This window comes from Drosophila biarmipes, chromosome 2L (genome assembly GCF_025231255.1).
Source record: "Drosophila biarmipes strain raj3 chromosome 2L, RU_DBia_V1.1, whole genome shotgun sequence".
Lineage (NCBI taxonomy): Eukaryota > Metazoa > Arthropoda > Insecta > Diptera > Drosophilidae > Drosophila > Drosophila biarmipes.
This window is the reverse complement of record NC_066612.1, coordinates 13722431-13745571: the sequence shown is the minus strand read 5'-3', so window position 1 is coordinate 13745571 and position 23141 is coordinate 13722431. Positions and strand designations below refer to the sequence as shown.

The 23141-nt window shown below is 40.5% G+C and overlaps 8 protein-coding genes across 8 annotated transcripts; 5 read left to right on the top strand and 3 right to left on the bottom strand.

Annotated features, from left to right (window-relative positions):
- The first annotated feature begins 290 nt into the window (after positions 1 to 290).
- LOC108033339 (S-adenosylmethionine decarboxylase proenzyme) lies at positions 291 to 2369 on the top strand. Its single transcript, XM_017107625.3, has 7 exons — positions 291 to 456; positions 992 to 1078; positions 1167 to 1335; positions 1395 to 1673; positions 1728 to 1820; positions 1880 to 2035; positions 2096 to 2369. The coding sequence occupies exons 1-7, from the start codon at positions 353 to 355 to the stop codon at positions 2249 to 2251; spliced, it is 1044 nt and encodes a 347-aa protein (XP_016963114.1). The 5' UTR covers positions 291 to 352; the 3' UTR covers positions 2252 to 2369.
- Positions 2370 to 2520: 151 nt separating this feature from the next.
- LOC108033460 (myotrophin) lies at positions 2521 to 3431 on the top strand. Its single transcript, XM_017107795.3, has 4 exons — positions 2521 to 2681; positions 2737 to 2847; positions 3079 to 3162; positions 3218 to 3431. The coding sequence occupies exons 1-4, from the start codon at positions 2598 to 2600 to the stop codon at positions 3302 to 3304; spliced, it is 366 nt and encodes a 121-aa protein (XP_016963284.1). The 5' UTR covers positions 2521 to 2597; the 3' UTR covers positions 3305 to 3431.
- A 154-nt stretch (positions 3432 to 3585) lies between these two features.
- On the top strand, positions 3586 to 5054 carry LOC108033308 (selenide, water dikinase 2). Its single transcript, XM_017107581.3, has 4 exons — positions 3586 to 3794; positions 3857 to 4235; positions 4299 to 4492; positions 4548 to 5054. Exons 1-4 carry the CDS (start codon positions 3638 to 3640, stop codon positions 4928 to 4930), a joined length of 1113 nt encoding a protein of 370 aa, XP_016963070.1. The 5' UTR covers positions 3586 to 3637; the 3' UTR covers positions 4931 to 5054.
- Positions 5055 to 5144: 90 nt separating this feature from the next.
- Positions 5145 to 8275, top strand: LOC108033326 (FERM domain-containing protein 5). The gene is made up of 8 exons (XM_017107611.3): positions 5145 to 5639; positions 6069 to 6173; positions 6235 to 6277; positions 6336 to 6509; positions 6572 to 6951; positions 7015 to 7103; positions 7160 to 7377; positions 7524 to 8275. The coding sequence occupies exons 1-8, from the start codon at positions 5550 to 5552 to the stop codon at positions 8138 to 8140; spliced, it is 1716 nt and encodes a 571-aa protein (XP_016963100.1). The 5' UTR covers positions 5145 to 5549; the 3' UTR covers positions 8141 to 8275.
- Positions 8276 to 8559: 284 nt separating this feature from the next.
- On the bottom strand, positions 8560 to 17677 carry LOC108034348 (short stature homeobox protein 2). Its single transcript, XM_017109234.3, has 5 exons — positions 17199 to 17677; positions 12253 to 12563; positions 11597 to 11654; positions 9985 to 10283; positions 8560 to 8922 (listed from the first exon to the last, which is right to left on the bottom strand). Exons 1-5 carry the CDS (start codon positions 17593 to 17595, stop codon positions 8743 to 8745), a joined length of 1245 nt encoding a protein of 414 aa, XP_016964723.1. The 5' UTR covers positions 17596 to 17677; the 3' UTR covers positions 8560 to 8742.
- LOC108033239 (uncharacterized) lies at positions 14211 to 14918 on the bottom strand. The gene is made up of 4 exons (XM_017107505.1): positions 14859 to 14918; positions 14663 to 14796; positions 14420 to 14579; positions 14211 to 14366 (listed from the first exon to the last, which is right to left on the bottom strand). Exons 1-4 carry the CDS (start codon positions 14916 to 14918, stop codon positions 14211 to 14213), a joined length of 510 nt encoding a protein of 169 aa, XP_016962994.1.
- A 1009-nt stretch (positions 17678 to 18686) lies between the features above and the next one.
- Positions 18687 to 20239, bottom strand: LOC108034349 (procathepsin L). The gene is made up of 5 exons (XM_017109235.3): positions 20085 to 20239; positions 19878 to 20030; positions 19442 to 19828; positions 19219 to 19379; positions 18687 to 19165 (listed from the first exon to the last, which is right to left on the bottom strand). Exons 1-5 carry the CDS (start codon positions 20202 to 20204, stop codon positions 18970 to 18972), a joined length of 1017 nt encoding a protein of 338 aa, XP_016964724.1. The 5' UTR covers positions 20205 to 20239; the 3' UTR covers positions 18687 to 18969.
- A 1616-nt stretch (positions 20240 to 21855) lies between these two features.
- On the top strand, positions 21856 to 22976 carry LOC108033912 (ATP-dependent Clp protease proteolytic subunit). Its single transcript, XM_017108582.3, has 3 exons — positions 21856 to 22026; positions 22080 to 22505; positions 22563 to 22976. Exons 1-3 carry the CDS (start codon positions 21985 to 21987, stop codon positions 22854 to 22856), a joined length of 762 nt encoding a protein of 253 aa, XP_016964071.1. The 5' UTR covers positions 21856 to 21984; the 3' UTR covers positions 22857 to 22976.
- The last annotated feature ends 165 nt before the right edge of the window (positions 22977 to 23141 follow it).

Genomic DNA, 23141 nt, shown 5'->3' with positions numbered 1-23141 from the left:
TAAATCAAAAACTGTGTGTTTTATTTAAGCTTGCCTAGCTCAGTAATATTTCTGTTGAGCGCCGATGTCATGTTATCATATTTTAGATGGTTAATGAATGACGTCTTTCCCAAGCTAGTAATCTTTTCAAATTAAAAAAGGTTACCTATTTCCGACTGTGTGTTTTTGAAACATGGAAGTTGTATGCATTTTAGCGGCTGTATCGATAGACCTGGTCTACAATCCTACCCAAAGTTCGATACGAGGCATATCGATAGAGTGCAACGACCACCTTCCATCGATAGTACCGTCGTTTGTTTTACATCACCAAGCGTTGTTTTGTTATCAGATCTGTTATTGTCGGGCAAGCAGCATGTTGGAAAGCGGAGAACACTTTTTTGAGGGCGTTGAGAAACTACTCGAGATCTGGTTTGAGGAGAGCTCCAACAGCGAGAATGATCTGCGTAACATTAGCAGGTAAGTCACACGACACATGCCAATCCATAATACCTGAGAAATTTTCAATCCTACGAAGCTGCATGCACAGTCACGCACAAAAGTAAACTTATCCATCCAAAAATGTGTTTTCCTGACTTGTCGGAAAAGCAATAGTTATCAGCTTATTAAAAATGAAGCACGTGTGACCGTTGGAACATGACAAAATTAGCATCTAAGCTGATGTCGTGGTATACATGGCTATCTTTAACAAATATTTTTCAAAAAACTTTTCATTTATGGAAAAATTGATCTTTCCAAAAGCTTAAAACACTGTTTTCTCGCCGTCGTCTTTAATATTTACATGTTATATAATCTGTGAAACCGGAAACGTTATTTTTCATACTTTTGTACAAATTCAATACAAGTCCAGAGTATATAGGGTTGGCCCCGACCTTGTTGATTGTGGAGCGCTAATCAGGCACGGTTAATGATCTCAAAAATAGTTTTGAACAAAGCTTTACAATACGAACTTTTTAAGAAGTGACCCTTGAACTTCTTATTTTCTTTATTTCAGATCTGATTGGGAAAACGTTCTTAGCAATGTCAACTGTGAAATAATAAGCACTTCCAAAAACGATACTATAGATGCTTTTGTTTTAAGGTAACATTTTTATACCTGATAGTATCGTAACTTTTACCTATTTTCTCTGTAAATATTTTAACTAAGCTGAATTTTTATTTCGATTTAGCGAAAGCAGTATGTTCGTTTCGAAGCGACGATGGATTCTTAAAACTTGTGGAACTACAACTCCTCTTAAATGCTTAGGCCTGTTGTTAAAGTTAGCGGAGGCTAATGGGTTTAATGTAGTCGCAGATTTGTTCTACTCAAGAAAGAATTTTATTAGACCAGAAGCCCAGGTTAGTATATTTTAGACATATATATTTTTATTTGAGCTTTAATAAGTTTCATTTTCCAGATAACTCCCCATCAGGGCTTTACAGAGGAAGTTACTTATCTGGACTCCATTTTTCCGAATGGAAGATCATATTGTCTGGGCTCTATGAATCTGGAGTGTTGGTACCTCTACACCTTTAGTCGCGCTGATATTAAAATTTGTTCTCAACAAATATCGGATAAGAATGAGGTTGACTCTGAGCCAGATCAAACTATTGAAATCCTCATGCAAGACCTTGATCCCGATACCATGTCGATCTTTTACAAAAACAAATATGATAATGCTCATGGGGCTACTTCGGTAAGGCGAAATTATAAGTTAAGGAAAAGCAAAAAGTATAGATATTTTTTTTAGAAATCTGGAATCGATACAATATTGCCAAGCATGCACATTGATGATTTTTTGTTTGATCCCTGCGGATATTCAATGAACGGAATTAATGACAAGGTAACACATTTAATTCCCCCCATAATTTACATATTTTTATTTGATATTTTTATGCAAAGGGGGAGTACATGACAATTCACATTACTCCAGAAAACAAGTTTTCGTATGTTAGCTTTGAAACAAATGTGGCGCTAAGCAACTACAGGAAACTTATTAATCAGGTTATCAACACCTTCAAGCCGGGCAAGTTTATTGTAACTATTTTTGCCAATAAGGTAAGTCGCTATGCCAATTTTTAAATTAAAATAAACAAAACTGATTCAATTGATCAACAGTGCTCCTTGGCTTATGAGACCATGAAAGAGCTGGAAGTGGAGTATTCCAAAGGATCCCACTGGAAGCGAACGGACATGCAATGCTGCAATTTCCCGTCCTACAACCTTCTGTTCGCGCAATATTCTTATAATGAACAAAATGTTGATAACTTATGATGTTTCCACTCCAACGGTAATTGTGATTGTTTTACGTATGTCTAACAAAAGTTATTGTTCGTTTGTTGATAATTAATCAAAACAGAAGTCGAATAAACACTAGATTAAATACTTGGTATTTCCTTTTTAAATTCGATTTTCATGATCAGTAAGCGGATTATACATTTTTAAAGAAGGGCGTACGATTACTTTTGGAAACAACTTTTCAAATGAGGCACTAAAAAATCCCAAGAAACTGGTAACTTGCGCACTCCAAGTATGGCCAAATCATCGGAACTGGACAAGTGTCATGCCCAAAGTCCACCTCTAGCAGTATTGGACAAGTCGAGCCGAAGGAAAAGTAAAAATGAGTGAAACTTCGAATGAAAACATTATTTGGACCATAAAGAACGGCGAGTTCGACGCAGTACAAGCCGCTTTTCAGAATGATGTGGGTTGCCAAACTACAAAGTGATTTTTATTTAATTAAATGTACCCCCAAACAGGCACAAAAGGTAAACGAGGAAATTAAGGGCCGATTCCCAGTGCACTATGCGGCGGATTTTGGCCAGCTTAATGTTCTCGAGCTTCTGATTAACCTGGGAGCCGACGTTGATGTAAGTATTTCCAATTTTCCGCTTTCATCATTGTGAATCACTAGTATTAGGGCGGTTAAACGCCAGTTATATACCGATATGTGTATACATATACACGTCTGCACCTCCTACATTCGTTTAGTCATAGTCCACGGCATTGTGAGCCAGGTGTGCCCTGGGCAAACGCCGGTTTTGCGAAATACACTAGTACTTTTATCGTTAAAAAACAAATTTTATTAATTTGCATTGCAGAGGAAAGACAAGCACGGTATTACCCCCATTCTGGCCGCCATTTGGGAAGGACACACGAGCTGTGTGGAATTTCTTCTGAAAAAGGTTCGCCCATTTTGGCTATTCAAACCTTGAATAAATCATTTTAATCATTTTTCAGGGAGCAAATAAAAATGGTTCCACTCCAGACGGCCAAAGCTACCTTGAGGCAGCGGAAAAAGACGAAATTAAGAAACTACTGGCATAAATTTTATACGTAATTTTAGGATACAAACCTTATGTTTCAGTATCAAATGCACTTTTAAATACAGTCATGTATAGCTTTTAAAAACCTGAAATATTTATTTCCGACAAAAAAGAGTCCCAAATTTGAATCTAAAGTGTTTTTATTTTACTTTTTTAAATGCATTGTTTTACTTTAAGGTAATTTATTTAGCTGAAGTCAGCTGACTTTTATAAACATTGTAACGGAGTCTCCCTTCTGCCAGCCTGAAAATATCGATAAATTAAAAACTATTTACTACCATCTCTAGCCGAGTTGCGATTATTCAGCTGTTCTATAGTTTATAGCCGAAAAACAATGTTTCGACCCGAACAGCATGGGCTCTCGCCCGAGTTTCAGCTAACAAAATTTACCACCCACACTGGGTGAAGCTGCAAAATCCCCCAAAAGGTACTTGAGAAGTACCTGAGGGGAACAGAAATAGCCAGTAAGAACAACGATGGATACCTTATCGGTAAGACATGCTATTCATAAGTTGATTTTGGGATTATCTCTACAACAATAACCCTTATCAAGGCTCTGGAATGGACTGCGCAGTTATACCTCTAAACCGGCACAAAGAATACTTACTTGTTCAAACCGTTGACTTCTTCTATCCCATGGTGAATGATCCGGAACTACTGGGTCGTATAGCACTTGCTAATGTCCTAAGTGATGTTTATGCGGTTGGGGTGACGGCCTTTGATACCGTGGAAATGATAGTCAGCACATCAACTAGCTTTACTGACAAAGAACGAGACATTGTTATTGCCTTGATCATGAAGGGTTTCAAGAACTCTTTAAAGGCAAATGGCTATCATAAGACCCCACTTGTAATTAGACAGCTTAAGATCAATCCTTGGTGCATTATTGGTGGCATAGCAACATCTGTCTGCCGAAGCGAGGAAATAATTCTGTAAGTATTAAGGTGTAGTGTTTTGAATAGAACTTTCAATCTTTAATTAATATCTTGTTTTAGACCATCTAATGCGCAGCCCGGCGACGTTTTGGTCCTTACCAAGCCCTTGGGAGGACAGATGGCGATGGATGCTCACCTGTGGCAACTAAACCAGACTGAGAAATACAAAACACTACTGTCCGAGTTCAGCGACGATGATATAAGAGAAACCTTTGAAATAGCAATTAAGTCTATGACTTATTTGAACAAAAATGGTAATTTCCATACTCAGTACTAAGTGCTTATTAAATTCACAAGCCTCTTTTCCAGCCGCACTATTAATGCACAAGTATCAGGCGCATTGCGCCACGGATATCACGGGATTTGGTTTATTGGGACACGCCAACAACCTCGCACAATTCCAAAAGGAAAGGGTTTCATTCAAAATCAACAAGTTGCCAATTATCAAAAATGTACTTAAGTTTAGCGCTTTAATTGGCCAAAGCACTAAGTTTCGTTCTGGAAGGTCAGTAGAAACCTCTGGAGGACTCTTAATTTGCCTCAGCCCCGATGCCGCTGATCAATTCTGCCGGGAGTTTAAAGAAGTTACCAACGGAGAACAAAAATCATTTAAAATTGGACGCGTTGAAGCCGCCCACGAGTCCGATGCAGTTCTGTGCGATGAAGTAGAGCTCATCGAAGTCAGCTTATAGGAAAATGGTACAAATTGATTATTCAACATATGACGATTATTTCATAAAGGCTTTACGGCTTGGAAATATTCTAAACCTTATTGTGCATGCATGTGTATAATAAATTTGATGATTAATTAACCTATTTCAGGTGTTTGAATTAAATTTGTTATCGCGACGGCGATTACTATCGATAAAGAAATAAAATATCGATGTTTTTGTTTGTTTGGCTTGCTTTCCAATCCTTGCCTTCTAAATTATTTACTATATTTATATTTTATTTATTCTGTTTAATGTATTCTGTCATATAGCACCCTTGGGCTACAATATACTAATAGTCACATCTGTACAAACAGATGTTAAGGGTCCTTCCGCGGCGCAGGCAGTTGTCCTTATTTGGTGCTTTTCATTGTTAGTAGCCTCCCCACAGGAAAAACACCCTTAACGGGAACAACTAAAGGACGGCAAAGGACACGGGCAGAGCCGAAACACTTGGCTGGAAAAATAACGAATAAAATGTCAAGCGACCAGAAGCTGGCTTTCAAATAAACTCCACAACTTAATCCGCCCAACTCAGTGACTTTTGCAATTGTAAAAGTGGCCACTAAAGTGTAACAGTCCATTCAATCCAATCAACAAAATGTTCAGGAGCAAAAATGAAGGGAACATTGTGTACAAATGCACGGTTCGACTCCTCGACGATTCCGACGTCCTAGAATGTGAATTTCAGGTTGGTGATGCTCTTGAACTTGGCCCTTTTCCACCTAATTGGACTAGATTGGTGGGTGAATCAACGCCGACCTCCGAGGCAGTGGTCATCAGCAATTGAGATCCTGTAATTGTGCTACAAATAAATATATACTGATAGGAACGAAAATAGAAACTGCTAAATAAAGAGCAAGATCTGCTCCTTGGAGAGGGCTTACTCGCCCACAGTTTGGAATAAATCCATAAAACAGAAATGCTTCATTTGCATTTTCTGCCTTATAAAAACAGCGGGTGGCTAACGCCCTTTCTGCTTGCCGGCAAAAGTTGGCTTTCATGTTGAAGGTTAAGGCATTAATACTTTCCAGGGTTTTTAGGTGTTGAATTATTAAAATATTAATATTCTTCTCTAATAATATTCTTTCTCTCGTATCTCCTAAACCTACTTTTACAGCCCCTTCATAAAGGAATTTACCTACTGGAGTACTTGTGTGGTGAATTGGAGATAAAAGAAAAGGATTACTTCGGCTTGCGATATGTTGACTCCTCGAAACAAAGGGTAAGTATAGGATATTTATAATATGGTTTAAACTATTAATATTTCTATTTATGTGTTACAGCATTGGCTAGACCTGTCCAAGTCCATTATAAAGCAATGCAAGGGTAAGAAGTCTGCTAGAGGATGTCCTTTCTTTTTAATGAAAATTCGTTTATTCTTTAGAAATGGACCCCCTGCTCTTTTCGCTGCGAGTCAAGTTTTACCCAGCGGATCCATTTCGACTGACTGGAAACGCCCGGATTATGCTATATCAGCAATTAAAGAGGGACCTTCGGCATGGTCGCTTGTACTGCTCCTTGGGCGAGGCGGCAGCACTGGGCGCTTTAATTGTGCAAGGTACTAACATACCTATAAGTATGTGATATTTTTCTAACACCTTTAATAAATTGGATTTGCAGAAGAGCTTGGCGACTATAACGAGGACGTGCATATAGGCAGTTATGTATCTTCCATAGAGTTGGCCCTACGGCAGACGGAGTATCTGGAGAAAAAGATAATCGAGCTCCACAAAAAGAGGGAGCCTGGACAGGATCTCTCCCTGGCCATGGACGAGTTCCTGGGTATAGCCCGCGGCCTGGAGACCTACGGCATTGACCCGCATCCGGTGAAAGATCACCGGGGCTCGCAGCAGTATATCGGGATAAATAACTCGGGTATAAGCACCTTCGTGACCGGCAAACGATCCCAGCACTTTCGCTGGAACGAGATACACAAAATCAATTTTGAGGGCAAAATGTTTATAGCGCATCTAAGTTATACCGACGCCAGCCGAGAGCCTGTGAGTCTTAATACTTAAAACGAATTTAATTTATTGATATTTACTTGTGATAATATTTTGTAGAAAAAACACACAGTGGGGTTCAAGTGTCCAACCGGAGCTGCTTGTCGATATCTGTGGAGATGTGCCATTGAACAAATGCTGTTTTTTACGTAAGAATTTGTTCAAGTATCAATGATTCTTTTAACCCAATGGATGCCATATTCAGGTTGCCCAATAGCCAAAGTGCCGCTGTGATTTCAGGCGGAGGATTTTTCTCCTGGGGTACGAAGTTCCGATACACTGGAAGAACTGAGCGTGAAATTTTGACTGAAAACATAAATGCATTGCGGGAACAAAAAATAAACAACTCGAATTCGAGCAAGCGGAAGGCGAGCAGTGTGCCAGCCACGCCCTCCAGCCCACAAGGCGACCTAGCACAAATACGTAAGTGAATCCTTGGCCTGCGAGTCCGAACTTTTCCTAAAGAATTCGCGTTTTTCGCGTATTATTTATAATTTCTTTAAAAAACAACTAGCACTACTCCTTTTTTATCAGAATAGTTACTAATGCACCTTAATTTAATTATTCAGGGTACAGCAGCTTGCCGAGATCCACGATGTCGGAGCCCTTGGGATACGGCATGCCAAATGGCCATTTCTACGGGCAGGACCACGGCATGAGTGAGGCCAACGGGGGCATCCAGATTTCCAGCCTGGAGCCCGTGTGCGAGGAGGCTCGTCTGCGGTCGTCGAACATCGAGGGTGTGAACTACTTGGCGAACCAAATTGGGGGCTACACCTACCGGGACTCCGTCGAACATTCTTCCACTGAGAGCGGGCTGACCGTGAATGGATACGACCATCCGAGACGGCACAACGAGTCGAAGCAGCACGGGTCCTACTCCCCCAACCTGTACTACGGACAGTCCGATGCCGTGAACTCCAGCTCGCCTGCCGACAACTTCCTGCACGCGGATCCCTCCGTTCGGAAGGTGAAGAAGTTCCGCAAGTTCCACCTTCTACACGCCTTCGTGCCGTCCGTCATTTTTGTGGCTTTTGCGATGGCCGGAACTGCGGTGTTCATCATGGAATCCGAGTCGGAAGCCTTCGAGCAACTGCGCAACTCCCCCGAGATGCTCTGCTTGCGCTACCAGTACTACCAGCCCCTGAAAGAGTTCGTCTTGGAGAAGTTGGGCCGGAGAAAATAAGAGTCTCTAGCCTTGTAGACGAGTGTTTAATTCCACTAGCAACAGCTGTATCGGGTATTTTAGAACGTGTTTAAGTGCATTCTTTATTATTATGCTATAACAATTCCATATTAAAAACGAAAGCCTGAAATTTAATTTTAACATTCAAATAATTCGTTCTAATTGGGTAGCGATTGGCCTGAGTTTTTAGGGTAAATTGGATATCATTCCTTATTTCCAAGTTCTAAAATCAACTATGGAACTAGATTCGGTCCTACAAAGATAATGCTACAGAAGTCGAACAAATAGCTTTTCAAGAAACTATAGCTTTCTACAAGTTTTCACCATCAACTAAATAACCTTTGCCTGTGCTTATTCCAGTGATTCCGCAATTATTCTGAAAGAAAATCAACTAAACAATCATAACATAGGCCCCAAAACACGTTCAAAAAACAGTTCTTTTATTTGTCGATATTTTTAAATCAATCTTAATCGTTAGGTTTAAGAAGTAAAACTTTTATTAAATAAATAAATGTGGCTATCCATTTTTATTACGATGACAGACGGAGTATACCATACCATCAAGAGAATGTACATTTTTATATTCTAAGTGGAGCTGTTTACTAAAGAACCATATCTGCTTGGAGTCCCAATGATTCCGAGTGTTTTTTGGCCTTCATTCTGAGGTCGGCTATTGAGGAGCTCTTGCTGTGGGCGGCGGCGAAGGCGGCCAGATTTATTGAGTATTGGGGCACAGAAAAGAGACCAGCCGGTACGGTTCCGTTGGTTATAGCGGCAGCGTACTGTAATTCACAAAGGATAAAAAAGTATTGATTATACTAGGTCTTAGCATCACTGTGGACGGCAGTCCACGTAGTGATGAAGCGCAACGAAAGTGTATTTATTAAGTAGATATATAATACATTTTCGTCACAAAAGTTGATATCAGAACATTTGTTTGTTGAAGGTGTGATCGTCACTTAATTTTTACCTCGTTATGAGGTGTTTTTGTTTGATTAAAAATATAATATAATATAAATACACAATAGATTCATGGACATCTTATATTTTCTTACACCTTTTTTGTTATATATGATAACGTTATATGAGATAACGAAAAAATACGCTATCCAAAAATCACACCACAAATAAATTTTTCTAATTCGAACTATTTTGTGGAAATACTTTGCCGAGTGTTTAATAATTTTTGTCACTCGTCTAGTGATACTGTTCAAGAACATATATACTATATGGGTTCGAAATCTACTCCTCCACTGCGTTACAATCTTCTGACTTATATTGTTATACCTTCTACAAGGGTATAAAATATATAACTTCGGTGTTTTTTGACATATTTACTTCAACTCTTGAAATACCATTGTTTTATTATTTACGATTTTCGAATATAATTTTTAAAATCAGACTACTTTATCATATATCTGCGATAGCGGTCGGATGATAGATGTAAATAATATAAATGTAAAAAGAATATAAAGACGGTAGTAAATTAAAATGGAATCTAATCTTAATATTTCTGAATCTGAAACCACGGGAACGACCTCCCGGAGTACGAAAGTTATCAGAAAAATACATCAAAATTAAGCTGTTTTTGAAGATATTTGGTACATTTACCTCGTTAGTTGTGGCAAAGTCTGCAAGGTTATTTAAACTTCGGCAATCCGAAGTTATCTTGAATTCTTATTTATTTTAAGAATACAGAAAGGTGTTTGCCTGGCTCTTATTCTGATTGAAGGCATTTCAACATGAGTTAATCCTACCCCTTCCCGTCAAGAATCTACTCCGTCCGAATCAATCGAATCCCCGACCTCCTTTATTTCAGAGTAGTTATTGATCTAGGACCTTACCTGGTGAGCTGCGACCGAGATAATCGCTGGGTCGAATGCAGAAAAGGCGGCGGCGGCTGCAACGGAGCTGGAGAACTGCTTGATGGCCGAGCGCGATATCGCCGGCGGGTGTGGCGAGTCGACGCTGACCCCCTTGCCGGCGCCCGTGCCACTAGGTGCCTGGGGATTCGAGCCGGTCGCAGCAGCGGGATGGGATGGCACGGAAGAGCTTCGGAGGGCGGCCAGGCTGACGTAGGGAGCCACGCGGCAGGGTTCCAGCGGAGTTGCAATCGGGGGACTGCGACTGCCCACCAAGAATCCTTGAAAACAGGCGTTCATCAAATAGAGGGAGTGTTGAAGGGAGTGTTTCTTGTGCAAGAACTTAGGACTTTAAATATGAAATATATTAAATAAAGATAGAACACAAAGAGAACACAAAGAATATGTATATCCCACTGCTCCACGCAAAATAAGTGCATTTCTGGGAAATCCTTTAGCTTCATAGCCACCAATTGAATTTGAATTTTGAGTGTGAATACCCTTGGATACAACCGTACTTTGCAGATTGGCAAATCGTTTTAAGATTCAGTGACAAGTAATTGAATTCATTTTGTAATTTATTGCTCGGAAAACGCCCCGAAACCCGGAGGCTGCGTCGCTCAACCACAGGGACGTGTTCTCCTGGAGCCGGAGCTGTGGACGGAGGTGGAGCATACAAATGGCTCTCCGGGGACCGAAGGCCAGGTTAACGTCTTGTTTATGGTGGTTCACCGGCGCAAAGAGCCTGAGAATTGATATGAACCCATAAAGTGCTGCCCGCTGCCCGCTGCCGTGCTTTTTATGCCAAATTTCAATTTGATTACATTTCCGGAACTTTTTTACGCCCGAGGTCCAGTATTGAAATACGGCGGCATTAGCCGGCAGTTTGATAAATGAGACTATATCTTTTAATCCAATTACGCCGGGCGTTTTAATAGCGAGTGTGGAGCGTGAGCCTGGCCTAATTCATGCTTGTCTTTGCGGGAGCCAAACGCACTTACATCCCATAAATGGATTGATTTGCACTTCGCCAAATCCGGCATGTACTTTCACCTCGCCCGAGTGTTTGCCCTGCGAATTATAATCAATTCTCACAATCCCATCTGCTCGGATTTTGCCAACGTGGCGAGAGGCAAATCCCTTCGGCAATATACATGAAATAAAAGCGTTTTTTAGCGACAGCAACACAAATCATTGCTAACTTCATCAAATTAAATATTCGGGCAATAAAACGGAGAACACAAATTCCACTGGGTGGGCCGGGGAGCAGGATAAGTCCTTGGAAACGAGGGTTGAAGCCGGGCCGGCTGAATTAATGAAGAGACATTTAAATGACTGCGAAACCGTAACATATTGGCTCGACGAGTTGATAAGCCGGAAAGTGAACAGCATTCCGGAATGCCTGATTTCTGTGTACTTAACTAATTGCGATTTACACTTTAATTAAGCCTAATTGAGGGCAACTCGGCCGGGGCGTGGGCGAGGGGCAGCGCTTAAAACGAAACTTTCACCGGAACAAAAAGTGCAACTCTTCTGTGCTCCGGGATTTCCAACTTAAATAATGATTTTTACAAAATAACGCTGGTTTGCTCACCTTTGTGCATTTGGTTCTCGTGCTTTCGGCACTTGGCCCTTCTATTCTGGAACCAAACCTGAAAGTACACGGATACAAGGTTACTTCAGCCCGATGGCTTTGCCATATCTGTCATAAGCACAGAGATGGTCGTTAATTCTTGTAGTACTAGAACTCTAAATTATCACTGTTATGTGCCATTAATTACGGCAGATGCACACTTCTTGGAGAGTTTGGCCAGCTCGCAGTTCCGGAAAGTGAAGCAATTTATTGAGGGCCATAAAAAAAGTGACATTCCCGCTGGCACTCGCATCCGTATCTACATATTTCATGACCACACAGTGTCTATAGGCGGCGCCCTGATTGAGCATTTAATCTCTAACCGGCCCCCTGATGCTTGGACAATTTTCTACTTGTGTCCCAGACGGCAAGGGGTGGCCTAACCCACTTAACACCCCATATCTTCACAGCGACGGTGGTGGAAAAATCACAGTCAGTGCGTTCCATTTGCCCGGCCAAGTGGGGAGACGGGGCCAGTGTCTCTGCTTGTCATTAGTACAAGTGTAATGAATATCCATTGAAAATCAATTTGTGCCCGCCAGCGACCGGAGGGGCGTCCCAGGACAGGACATCGCTGCCATGTCGCGATTCGGGGACTACTTTTGGGGCATAGTTACCTGCACTCTGGCCTCGCTGAGGCCCAGTCTCTGACTCAGCTCCTCGCGCATGAAGGCGTCCGGATAGTGCGTTTCCTCGAACAGCCGCTCCAGCTCGTTCAGCTGGTCCAGCGTGAAGTTGGTCCGCGACCTCCGCTGCTTGGTGCTCACCACCGAGGGGTCCAGGTGGTCGCAGTGCTCCCGGCCTCGGCTGGGTTCCGGGGAGACGCACTTGTCCGGCAGCGCCGACTTATCCGGCGCTAGTTTCGGCGTGCTACTGTCATCCGTGGACTCGCCTGCGTTGGTGGAAACCACTACAGAAATTTTCGGGTCTGAAAAGTTTGAGATAATGGTGGGTATTTGTCAATCCATCCAACAAAACACCTTCTAACCAGTCACAAGTATGGTAAAAGGCACACTGATCTCAACCTTTGAGATCTAAAATATGTTTAATTTAATTACAATTAAGTGTTTTTAAGGTAAAAATTGTTGCTTTTTTGAACGCTTTTTGTGTTCTAACATAATAGAAAACACCTTAAAAAACAGGACGGAAAAGGTTTCTAAAAACACAAACACAACCCCTTCGGAAAACTAACCATTGAAATGCACCCTATGACTTAGATAAATATATTACTCTATGTTTTTCAAATCTTAAGGAAATGTTGAGGAAGAGTAAGTTGTGCGTACACTGTAAAAAGAGAAATTTATTAAATTCACAAATTTAATTCATAAATCTATCACATATCACAGATCACTTTGTCGTCACATCAAATCAAGGCGAAACAATAGTCAGGAGAACCCGACATAGCGACATTGAGTCATTTTAAATACCCTTGCTGAAGGTTATAAGATTTCAGACAGAAGTCTGTCCGTCCGTCTGTCCGTCCGTCGGAAAACTATGTCTTATAGCTCCCAATCGGACTATAAATATATCTTTGTTGTTTTTTAACATATAACCTCCTAAGCTCAGAAATAACATTTTTTAATTAGTTTAGAGTCCATAGGAACAATCGGAAAATTAATGGTAAAATAATTATATCTTTTGTGTTTTTTAACTTTTAACCTCCTACGCTTGGAAATAACATTTTTTATTTGGTTTTGAATTTCGAATTAAATTTTATTAAAATCGGACGACTATATCATATAGCTGTCATAGCAACGATCGGATAATTGGTAGGAAATAATGTGAAACGAATTATAGCTCAACCATTGGCTTGTAAAAATAAAATGATTTAAAAACAAGGCAGAACGCATAGTCGAGTACCTAGAGATATAGATATGTAGGCAGTAATTTTTTTTTTTTAGATTGCATTATAATTGACATTATTATGCCATAACTTTTTACTGAATGGTGCCATTTGAACCATTTGTATATAATAAATTAGGTATTCATAAGTATTGACGAAAACCACAAACTTCTATTCACATTTTTATTCTAGCAAAAGGGTTTCCTGGGTTTCTATCTTATTTCTAAGCGAGATGAACAAAAATATGGCTTACGCCTTTAGTTATTAAAAACGCAAAAATAATTTGACATTTTTCTAAAGTGATTTTTAACTTGTATACTCGTAGAGTAAAAGGGTATACTAGATTCATCGGAAAGTATGTAACAGGTAGAAGGAAGCGTTTCCGATCAGGAATCTTGATCAGGATCACCAGCCGAGTCGATCTAGCCATGTCCGTCTGTCCGTATGATGGCTGAGATCTCGGAAACTATAAGAGCTAGGACAGGCAGACTTGGCATGCAGATTCCTGGGCTTCCTGCGCAGCACAAGTTTTTTTAAGCGGGTTGCCACGCCCACTCTATCGCCCAAAATCCGCGTTTTCCGCTTTTCCCTTAAATAAATTATTTTTCTGCAAGAGGTTTGCCATTGCGAAACGTGTTTGCGTGTTTATACCCCACACTCCTAGAGTAACAGCTGGTAAGTCATGCTGATTCTAGGGATTTCACGCAGTTCAACTCCCACAATTGCAATTTTCTAGTATATTTTTACATAAACTTTAAGATCCAGACGTGCTTTGCCGCGAATCGTGTAGACACTATGTAGTAGGTAATCTCCTTCCGGAACTGGAAGAACAACCGTTGTCTGATACTTCAAAAAGCTGATAGGCACCTTTTCCACGAATATGTCATGCTGCAATTACGTAGACTATTATCAAACATTTTTCACGACTGAGTATTACTCACATTGTAGGGACAGGAGTGGTTCAAGTTGGAGTAGGAGGCGAATAGTTCGTAAAAGAATCTTACTAAGGGATTACGCCTTCCATTAAGGAACTGACAAGCATCGACTGTAAAGTTATAGAGAAACGGTTTGTAGCCATTCAACCTTTTAAATATCTCTACCCTGACCTACAAAATATTATTACTAACTCAAGGGTAAACAATTAAGTACAAAAAGCATATACCGAAAGATCATTAAGCGGCAACTGGTGAAATTTGGTCCTAAAAGTCAGAAATTTGTAGGTCCGATTTCTTGATTTCAGATAGCAAGCTTCCACGTCCATAAATTCCTTGTCCAAGGGTGAACATTTTAAGTTAGTGAATTCGAATTCGCTGGTGGCCTAAGGAAAGCGTTTAATGTGTTGAAGGGTGTTATCTGTTCGCTTCCTCGTATTATGCTTACACAAAATCCCACTGATAGCACGACCAGGAGGATCAGCCTCGACAGTTCGAATGTTTCCATGTCTGCGTAGGCAGCGAATCGCACTGATAATGTCTCTTTTAAGTTAGGTATTTGTTTTATAGGAATTACACTTAATGACCAATACAGTGAGTTACCAAATTAAATTGACCATTTACTCCGCTGTTGTTGTGACGAGCGATGATTTGCAGAGCATTAAGTTAATTTTACCATAGACCGTAATCATTAGTTTAAAAAACTAGCCCTCGGTCCATGGACCAGAAAAATTAAAAGAGCTTATACCATTTTTGGCGACTGTGCCCCCCGCTGCCCACATCAAGAGCTTGGTCTTCAGCAATTTTAATTTTATATCAAAACTAAATAAATTAAATTGGTATTTAGCTTACTGGGTGGGGAACAGAGGAAGACAAATAAGACGAATGGTTTAACTTGTTCATCAATCTATTCGGTTCAGGATCAGCCTGGACAATTCGAAAGCTTTCAGGTCTGCCTCAACAGCGATACGCAAAACTGATGTCTCCATTACTTTCGGTATTTATGTTTTGTATCAACACAGAGCAATTATCTTAATTAGTAACGTTTAGACTGGGTAACAAAATGGAATTGACCAATTTCTCGCGATTAGTGGTGAGCGGTGATTTGCATAGTATTAAGTAATTTTTCCTATGGGCCGAAAGCATTACTAGTTTTAAAAAACTTGCACTCGACACACGGCGAAAATATAAAGATTTACGGCGCTGTAAAATATTTTAGCTGAGTAACGAGTATTTAAATGCGATGTCTCTTATTTTCTTGAATACGAAATATTTCTATGACTACAATCTGTTTGCCTAATGAGAGGTACGCTAGAGTACGTGGAATAATTTTCTCAACATATTACTTGGTAGATTAAAGACTGTACCACCATGTTAACAATGCGACTAGCGACAAGCGGAGTTTTTCAATGAGTTAACGCTTTGAAAGCAATTCGGAAAGGTGAGAAAAGAATTCAACCAAGGAAGAACGCTTGAGTCGAGTGCCTCGAATATCAAATACCCAGTACTCAGTTTAGGGGAGCAAAAGGATAATGAAGATATAAAAGCAGAAAAGCCATATTTTAGGGCGCCATCTACCGGCTGTAGGCGCTACAGATTTTCGCGGCTTGTGGGCGTTAGAGTGGGTGTGGCACCCCGCTTAAAAAACTTGCGCTGCGTAGGAAGCCCAGGAATCTGCATGGCAAGTATGAATATTCTACCTTTTATAGTTTCCGAGATCTCAGCGTTAATACGGACGGACGGACAGACGGTCAGACGGACAAACGGACATGGCTAGATCAATGTGGCTAGTGATCCTGATCAAGAAGAAAGTATATATTATACTTTATCACCCATATCAAAATACTACATTAAACAACAGTGCGTATGAGTTATAGACTTTGAAACCGATTGTCAGACTCTAAAGCGCGTTTTTCTTTTCGAAAATGTATTTTAGTATACATTAAATACCTTAAAAATTGTAATACAAACCGCCCGAATAATTTCGTTCATTTTGGCATATTTTATTTTGAGTTCTTCTAATCGTTACTGTAAGTGCTAGCGAAGTGGTGACTGGCCATATATCTTTATAACATTATTCTTAGACATGCTTAGTCAAATAATATTTGTATACCCGTTTTTAGTAGCGTCCGACCCATTTAACTATATAAGTCAGTTTGTCCGTATGATCGCTGTGATCTAGAGCTAGAGAGTTGAGGTTTCATATTAGGTTCTTTAACCTTCAAAAGCCGAACAACCAAGATAGGGCCCCCAAATCAGTGCTGCGTAATGGGTACTTGTCAGTTGGAACACTCGACTACAGCTTTCGCCTCTTTTAAGGGTAAAGGAGTGGGTCCCAACAAATATTCGGGACTTAAAATTATAAATACCCACGGTGAACGCGTCCTTAACTACCATCTTAAATAAATGCATAGATTCCCCAAATCAGTGCTTGTATTTCTCCATCTTTGGGTAATAGGTATTTGTCAGTTGAAGCACTTGACTTTCGCCTCTGTTTATAATAAAATAGTAAGTCCCAACAAATATTCGGGACTTGATAAATGACAAATACCCTCGGTTAACGCATATTTAACTTCCATCTTAAATAATTGCATAGGGTCCCAAAATCAGTGCTTGTATAAATCCATCTTTAGCTGGGTAATGGGTACTTGTTAGTTGAGGCATTCGCCTCTTTTTATGATAAAAGAGTGGGTTCCCAACAAATATTCGGGACTTTATAAACAACAAATACCCACAGTGAACGCCTCCTTAACTACCATCTTCCGACGGCGCCCATCATTGACTTTACCTTCCGGTTGGGACTCCAACTCCAGATCATCCGAAATTAGCCAGTTTTTGGGCTTAGCCTCCACTGTCTTTCGAAAGCTGGGGCTCAAGCTGTACCGCTCCACAGGCTCCTCGGGTTGGGCTGGGGACTCTTGCGTGGGCTCCGGATCCGCCGCAAGAATCGTATTGCTCTCCGAAACGGACAGGTCGGTTATGTCTATGTCCACGGATTCTTCGCCACTCGCGCAGGTGTCGGCGTAACTGCCGCCGGAACTAATCGAGTTTATGAATATGGAGTTCTTCACTTCCGAGTGCTTCTTTATTCGCGCGCCCGTCATCGAGTTGAACAAGGCGTGGACACTGTTGTTAGTCAGGTTGAACTCAAAGGATTTGGTTACAAACTGCGCCAACTGCTCCATGCTTTTGGTAAATAAGTGGAAGCCGCGTTTTTATGCGTTCGAGCATAAGTTGCTGTAACGAAACTAAGTTGCCGACTATTTTATAGTCACACCAATGGCATTCGGCGTGCCTAATCACCTCACTTGCTCTTTATTGCTGCGCATGTCATTCGACTTATCCTTATTGAATTCCCCTGGTTAAATTGGGCGAGAGAGCAGGACCTAGACGCTTTTTCTTTAATAGCAAACACACGGCTCGGAATCGACTGCCGGCTGTGATGGACAAATATAACTAGTCCAGCATCTTGACTACATTCAATTATCACTTTTATCCTGGTTGATACACTGGCTCTCCCTCTTCGATGTCGCTCTCGCGCGAGTCCTTAAAAAATCCACCCCCGAACCGGCCAGGCTGGTGAAGTTAAGTGGGGTCCTGCCTACGGTCCTTAAATTGCTCTCATTGGTCTACAGAGGCAGCGCCGTGATTCCGAAGTGGTGGCACGCTCAGCGAGTCCTCCTTACTTTCCTATTATTGGTTATAGCCATTATAGAATACAATATATCCATTAGGCGGCAATGAAACGCATTATAATTGCACTAAATGATGCCGTGTGGGAGGAGTTTCTGCCTCGCCGAAGGACTTAATCAAAGGATTTAAGCTGTTAGCACTTCATAAATACTTTTAAACTCGGTGTGCTTAACATGTGGATCCAGGGCCTGGGCCCTCTTTTTATTTCCCAAAGTTGGCGTGTGGGGACCTCTTTTATTGATTGGGGGCGGGACCATAAAGTAACCATCTGCCTTGGCGCTTTGCCACGCCCTGAATATTCATTACTTCAACATTGTGTTAATGACACTGGGCAACAAAAGTGACATAGTTGCTTGACGTTCCATTTTATTACAAAAAATTATGTTGCGCAGTGTAAACTCGCATAAGGTATCATTCACTCTGGGCTAATAAATGCACCAAATTAGATAGAGTTAATGGAGTTTTAAAAAGAACCATATTCCCAATGCTAACTGCCATTTAAAAATAATTTTCCATTAAATATCTTCATTAAAAGATAAAAAAGTAATACCACTATTATGGATTTCCGGCATGAAATTCAGTGAGATTTTAATATTCAAATATATTTGTGACAATCTTGTCAGTTGCTTGGATCGATAAATGGTTTTATAAAATCGTTGGGTAATACATAATTTTCCTTTAAGATTTACATTTTGGGCTTATAAGTACTGATATATGACTTCTGTGATAGCGTATATTTATTTTCTGGTCTAACTTGCTTTGTACAGATCGTTTATGATAAGTGTTTAAAAGATATGTTCATAAAATAAAACATATTTCAGGTTGTTACACCGTTTATTTGCACAGAATTTAGAAAGGGGAATGTCTCACACTACCGCATAAGCAGCATAATTGGCGATTCCGCACATATTGACTCCTTTTCGGATCCTCATGTAACCCGATTCGCCCCAAAGTTCGCCCCACCAATTTTTCAGTATCCAATAGTCCTTCCCGAAACCAATAACCAACATGGCATGGTTCACAGAGGCGGCTGAACACGAGGCATCATCGTAGATGCCGTCACTGAAAAAATATATTAAAAGTAATTAAAATATAAAAATTAGATAATAACATGCCTATAGAGCTGAAAGGTCTTTGGGGTGGCATTAATGGAGATGGCTACAGGTCCAATGTGGGTAACTGCCGCTTGAATCGCCTGCTCATCGCGCACCGGAAGTATGGCCCAGGAGGTTACATTCACTACTGATAGGTCGTGAACAAACTGACAGTGTCCCTTCTGCGTAAAGTATAATTGAACAAATATTAATATTTTTTAGGAATTTCCTTGGGACCATTTACCTTTGCAACATATTTATAGTCCTCCGCTCTCATTATGCCTCCAGTGCTCTGCAAATAAATTAACGTGTTTCGCAAGGACCCTCCCACGCATCCTTGGTTTCCATGCGAAACACTGCAGTCCACGATTTGCTGCGGGCTCAAACTCAACACCTTTCCGGTGCGCTTGAAGACCTGTCCTGCGATGCTGCCCGCAATGGAAAAGGCGTAGCAGGAGCCGCAGGACTGTTGATTATACGACGGCGTAATAAAGCCCTTATGCCGCCAGTCCAAACTTTCCGGCACGTTCGCCATCAGAGGAGAACCCACTATTTCAGCAATATTGTTTGCGCTGTCTGCGACATCGCTTTTTAGGAGTCTCAAGTATCCCCTTAGGTAGCCATCTGTACTCTGGATTGAAGGTTAATATCTCTATTATAATAAATGTTTAAAAATATACCATATCCGCGAAAATATTGGGCTTTAATCTGAAGCTCTTTTGACCCTCCTTGTAATGTTGGTTGTGCTCCTCGATAACTTTGTAGTTCTCCTCAAACGCCTTGAAGCTCCGCACTTCATCGTAGTCGCGAAGATACTTACGATTGTTAGTACTCTATAATAAATGTGGTATAAGTTTTTGTCATGCCCAAGAAAAACTGTTTCTTACCTTAAACTTTTCGAATTCGCTTTTGTAATCTAAAGCGGATGAATTCCCTCCGATCAAATTGGTTGCTACAAATTGATAATTAAAGCCGAGTATGAAGTTAAAAATAATTAATTTCCACATAGCTGTCGAGTTTGTTACGTTTACTACTGATAATATACACACCAAAATTACAAGCCCTGCACTTTCCGTCAGAAATGCTTAGTAATCAAAAACAGAATAGATCGGTTTGGGGGGCAAAGCTTTAAACACCCTAATAAATACCGATTCTTAAAAGATTTACAAATTACTTACCACTTTACTACCAATGGAATTGTTTTTTTTGTCCTAAAAATTGTAATGGAAATTGTATTGATCTACTTAATAATCCGTTTCGAATTTAGAGCGGAAGTACTTCTTTATCCCTAAATATGTCAATGGTTAAAAATGAAATGTTGCCTATCGCTAGAGTTAGTTGCACTGTGTCCTAGTCAATTATGAAGTAACACATGAAATTGTGTTCTCACTCCTTAATATAGTGCCAAAACAATGTATTTGAAAAATTTAATTATTGCTGAAATTTACAGTGTATAAATATTTCTTCTTCTTCGATCTCTCTCCTACTCAAGCATGGACCACTGTTTTCTTTTTATAAGTAAGTACTATCCCTTGGCATGGAGATAGACATTGTTATTATTGTTAAATTTTAACTTAAAAATTTTCAAAAACTTAAAACTAGTTGGCGCCCAACAGGTTTTAGATTGGGCATTTGGGCGTGGCACCCTGCTGAAATTTACTTGAGAAGTTCCAGAACCTCAAGAACCTCCCTTGTTCTACGATTAAGTGGTAAAATAAAAGTAAAAATAAATTGCCATACGGAAAGCATTTTAAAAATCAAAAATTTGATTCTTAATTAAAACGCTTTTTAAATTTGTGCAACAGTGGAACATTTTTATGGTTGTGGAGTGTACTTTGATTTAAATTTCGAAAAATTCATCGAAACGAATCAGACCTAATTTGGAGCACATAAGCACCTAACGTGATACGCCAACTCCTATATTTCCATTGCATTTTAAAGATTCATATTATTGTTCATATTCATTTTTTTTAAAAAACTTTTTTTTTTATCTTTTTTTTCTTTAAATAAGTGGCTTTAATAAGATTGAGGACCTGCACAGTAAATTGGAATGGCGTTAGAGATATTGCGCTTATATTTCGAGCCAAATTGCCAAATCTGTAATATCGCTATAATATCCAAACACGAGCTTAGCCAGAGAGTTGTCAAATAAATTTAGAGCCCAAATGTTATTTAATAAATATCAGAAGTTTTTTGTGGAAATCAAGTTACTAAATACTATGCGCCTAAAAGATAATCTTATCGAACAGGTTGTAGCGACCGATTTACATATGAAGTTGCAGAAGCAGCTGATCGGCTTACAAGAGGTACTTAAATATAAAAAATAAAAATAAGAGAACGAGTTTTCCCGCTAAAAGTATATGAAATATTACAGATATAGGTAGAGAATACAATTTGTACATAAGAAAGTGGAAAGTCTTTTCGAGGTTATACTGAAAAAATACTAAACGCCGAGAGGTTGTATGGTATAAAATATAACCTTTTGCTAAAGGGAGTGCTCGCTATTTATCTTTCTGTCTCCCTCTAGCACTTGAATTTTTTAGGAACGACGAAAAATGGATTGAATGGGAATGTGGAATGGTCTTGGACTTGCCCTGCACCATTAAATACTAAAACAATCAAACCTAGTTCACTCGCACAACCTTTGTCATTTATGCCAGGCGGACATCAGTGTTCCTTTTCATTTGTATCAGAAATGCTAGAAACTGTGTTGTCTTAGCCTTTAAAACAGCTGTTTTGCATAACATTGCGAATCCGGTTGATTTGCGTCAAAACAAAGCCAGGATCATGCTAAAAACCGCTGTTAGCCGCTTATTACAAATTAATTCAGTAAGTTCAAGTTCGCCACAGGGTAGTACGGGTGATAATCAACCGATTTGCAGGTGAAATGTGGCGGCCGGGCGAGTTCGGTTCGCAATATCAACCTGATTCCCATGGTGGTCGAGCAGACTGGCCGCGGTGAAAGGGCCTACGACATATTCTCGCGCCTGCTGAAGGAACGGATTATCTGCCTAATGGGCAACATAACCGACGACATCAGTTCCACCGTGGTGGCGCAACTGCTGTTCCTGCAGTCGGAGAACGTCAACAAGCCGATCCATCTGTACATCAATTCCCCTGGCGGCGTTGTGACAGCCGGCCTCGCCATCTACGATACGATGCAGTACGTCAAGCCACCGATAGCCACATGGTGTGTGGGTCAGGCCTGCTCGATGGGATCCCTGCTGCTCGCGGCCGGGGCTCCGGGAATGCGATACTCCCTGCCCAACGCCCGGATCATGATACACCAGCCCTCCGGTGGCGCACAAGTACGTTAACTTCCATTCCTGTAATAGTAATTATATTCGCATGGCAATCGCTCCCAGGGTCAAGCCACAGACATCCTGATACACGCCGAGGAAATTATCAAAATCAAGCGCCAGCTCACCAAGATCTATGTGAAGCACGCGAAGAACTCGTACGAGGAGATGTGCGGTCGCATGGAGCGCGACCACTTTATGACCCCCGAAGAAGCCAAGGTACTGGGCATCATCGACCACGTCCTGGAACATCCGCCAGAGACGGTTTCCGAAACTGGCCCGGCATCGGATGGCGGGATCACATCCGGCAAACCCGTGCCCGAGGAATGTGAGAAGAAGCGAAGCAAGCAGGCGGCCTAAAATTCTATCACGTGTATAAGCCAAAATTCAATTTAAGTCCAACACATTTTGAATAATTCAGTTTTCTACAGAATGTACACTTTCTAATTATACCAAGGCGAGATATTCCTGAAGCAGCAATTTCAATGCATTATAATTGTTCCAAAGTCGTTATGTAACCTTTGCCCCTTAAGTAGAGCGGATGATCTGGAATCATCGATAATAATTTCTGTATTAAAGAGCTAGTCTCTTTTTTAAAGAATCAATAATGATAGAAGTACCAGGTTTGCCTTCACAGGTTTTGGT

Excerpts from the sequence above, each read along its gene's own strand:
- LOC108033326 (XM_017107611.3), top strand. The coding sequence starts at position 5,550 with ATGTTCAGGAGCAAAAATGAAGGGAACATTGTGTACAAATGCACGGTT. Across the intron at positions 5,640-6,068 it reads TCCTAGAATGTGAATTTCAG|CCCCTTCATAAAGGAATTTA; the intron begins GTTGGTGATGCT and ends CTACTTTTACAG. Across the intron at positions 7,378-7,523 it reads AGGCGACCTAGCACAAATAC|GGTACAGCAGCTTGCCGAGA; the intron begins GTAAGTGAATCC and ends TTAATTATTCAG.
- LOC108033912 (XM_017108582.3), top strand. The coding sequence starts at position 21,985 with ATGCTAAAAACCGCTGTTAGCCGCTTATTACAAATTAATTCA. Across the intron at positions 22,027-22,079 it reads GCTTATTACAAATTAATTCA|GTGAAATGTGGCGGCCGGGC; the intron begins GTAAGTTCAAGT and ends ACCGATTTGCAG. Across the intron at positions 22,506-22,562 it reads AGCCCTCCGGTGGCGCACAA|GGTCAAGCCACAGACATCCT; the intron begins GTACGTTAACTT and ends AATCGCTCCCAG.
- LOC108033239 (XM_017107505.1), bottom strand. The coding sequence starts at position 14,918 with ATGGAAACATTCGAACTGTCGAGGCTGATCCTCCTGGTCGTGCTATCA. Across the intron at positions 14,580-14,662 it reads TTTAGGACCAAATTTCACCA|GGTAGAGATATTTAAAAGGT; the intron begins GTTGCCGCTTAA and ends TTTGTAGGTCAG. Across the intron at positions 14,367-14,419 it reads ACCACTCCTGTCCCTACAAT|CATGACATATTCGTGGAAAA; the intron begins GTGAGTAATACT and ends ACGTAATTGCAG.
- LOC108033460 (XM_017107795.3), top strand. The coding sequence starts at position 2,598 with ATGAGTGAAACTTCGAATGAAAACATTATTTGGACCATAAAGAACGGC. Across the intron at positions 2,848-3,078 it reads ACCTGGGAGCCGACGTTGAT|AGGAAAGACAAGCACGGTAT; the intron begins GTAAGTATTTCC and ends TTTGCATTGCAG. Across the intron at positions 3,163-3,217 it reads TGGAATTTCTTCTGAAAAAG|GGAGCAAATAAAAATGGTTC; the intron begins GTTCGCCCATTT and ends ATCATTTTTCAG.
- LOC108033339 (XM_017107625.3), top strand. The coding sequence starts at position 353 with ATGTTGGAAAGCGGAGAACACTTTTTTGAGGGCGTTGAGAAACTACTC. Across the intron at positions 1,674-1,727 it reads ATGCTCATGGGGCTACTTCG|AAATCTGGAATCGATACAAT; the intron begins GTAAGGCGAAAT and ends TATTTTTTTTAG. Across the intron at positions 2,036-2,095 it reads TAACTATTTTTGCCAATAAG|TGCTCCTTGGCTTATGAGAC; the intron begins GTAAGTCGCTAT and ends ATTGATCAACAG.
- LOC108034349 (XM_017109235.3), bottom strand. The coding sequence starts at position 20,204 with ATGTGGAAATTAATTATTTTTAACTTCATACTCGGCTTTAATTATCAA. Across the intron at positions 20,031-20,084 it reads GCGAATTCGAAAAGTTTAAG|AGTACTAACAATCGTAAGTA; the intron begins GTAAGAAACAGT and ends CATTTATTATAG. Across the intron at positions 19,829-19,877 it reads CCAATATTTTCGCGGATATG|AGTACAGATGGCTACCTAAG; the intron begins GTATATTTTTAA and ends CCTTCAATCCAG.
- LOC108034348 (XM_017109234.3), bottom strand. The coding sequence starts at position 17,595 with ATGGAGCAGTTGGCGCAGTTTGTAACCAAATCCTTTGAGTTCAACCTG. Across the intron at positions 11,655-12,252 it reads TCAGCGAGGCCAGAGTGCAG|GTTTGGTTCCAGAATAGAAG; the intron begins GTAACTATGCCC and ends GTGTACTTTCAG. Across the intron at positions 10,284-11,596 it reads CGAGAACCAAATGCACAAAG|GATTCTTGGTGGGCAGTCGC; the intron begins GTGAGCAAACCA and ends CCTGTTTTCAAG.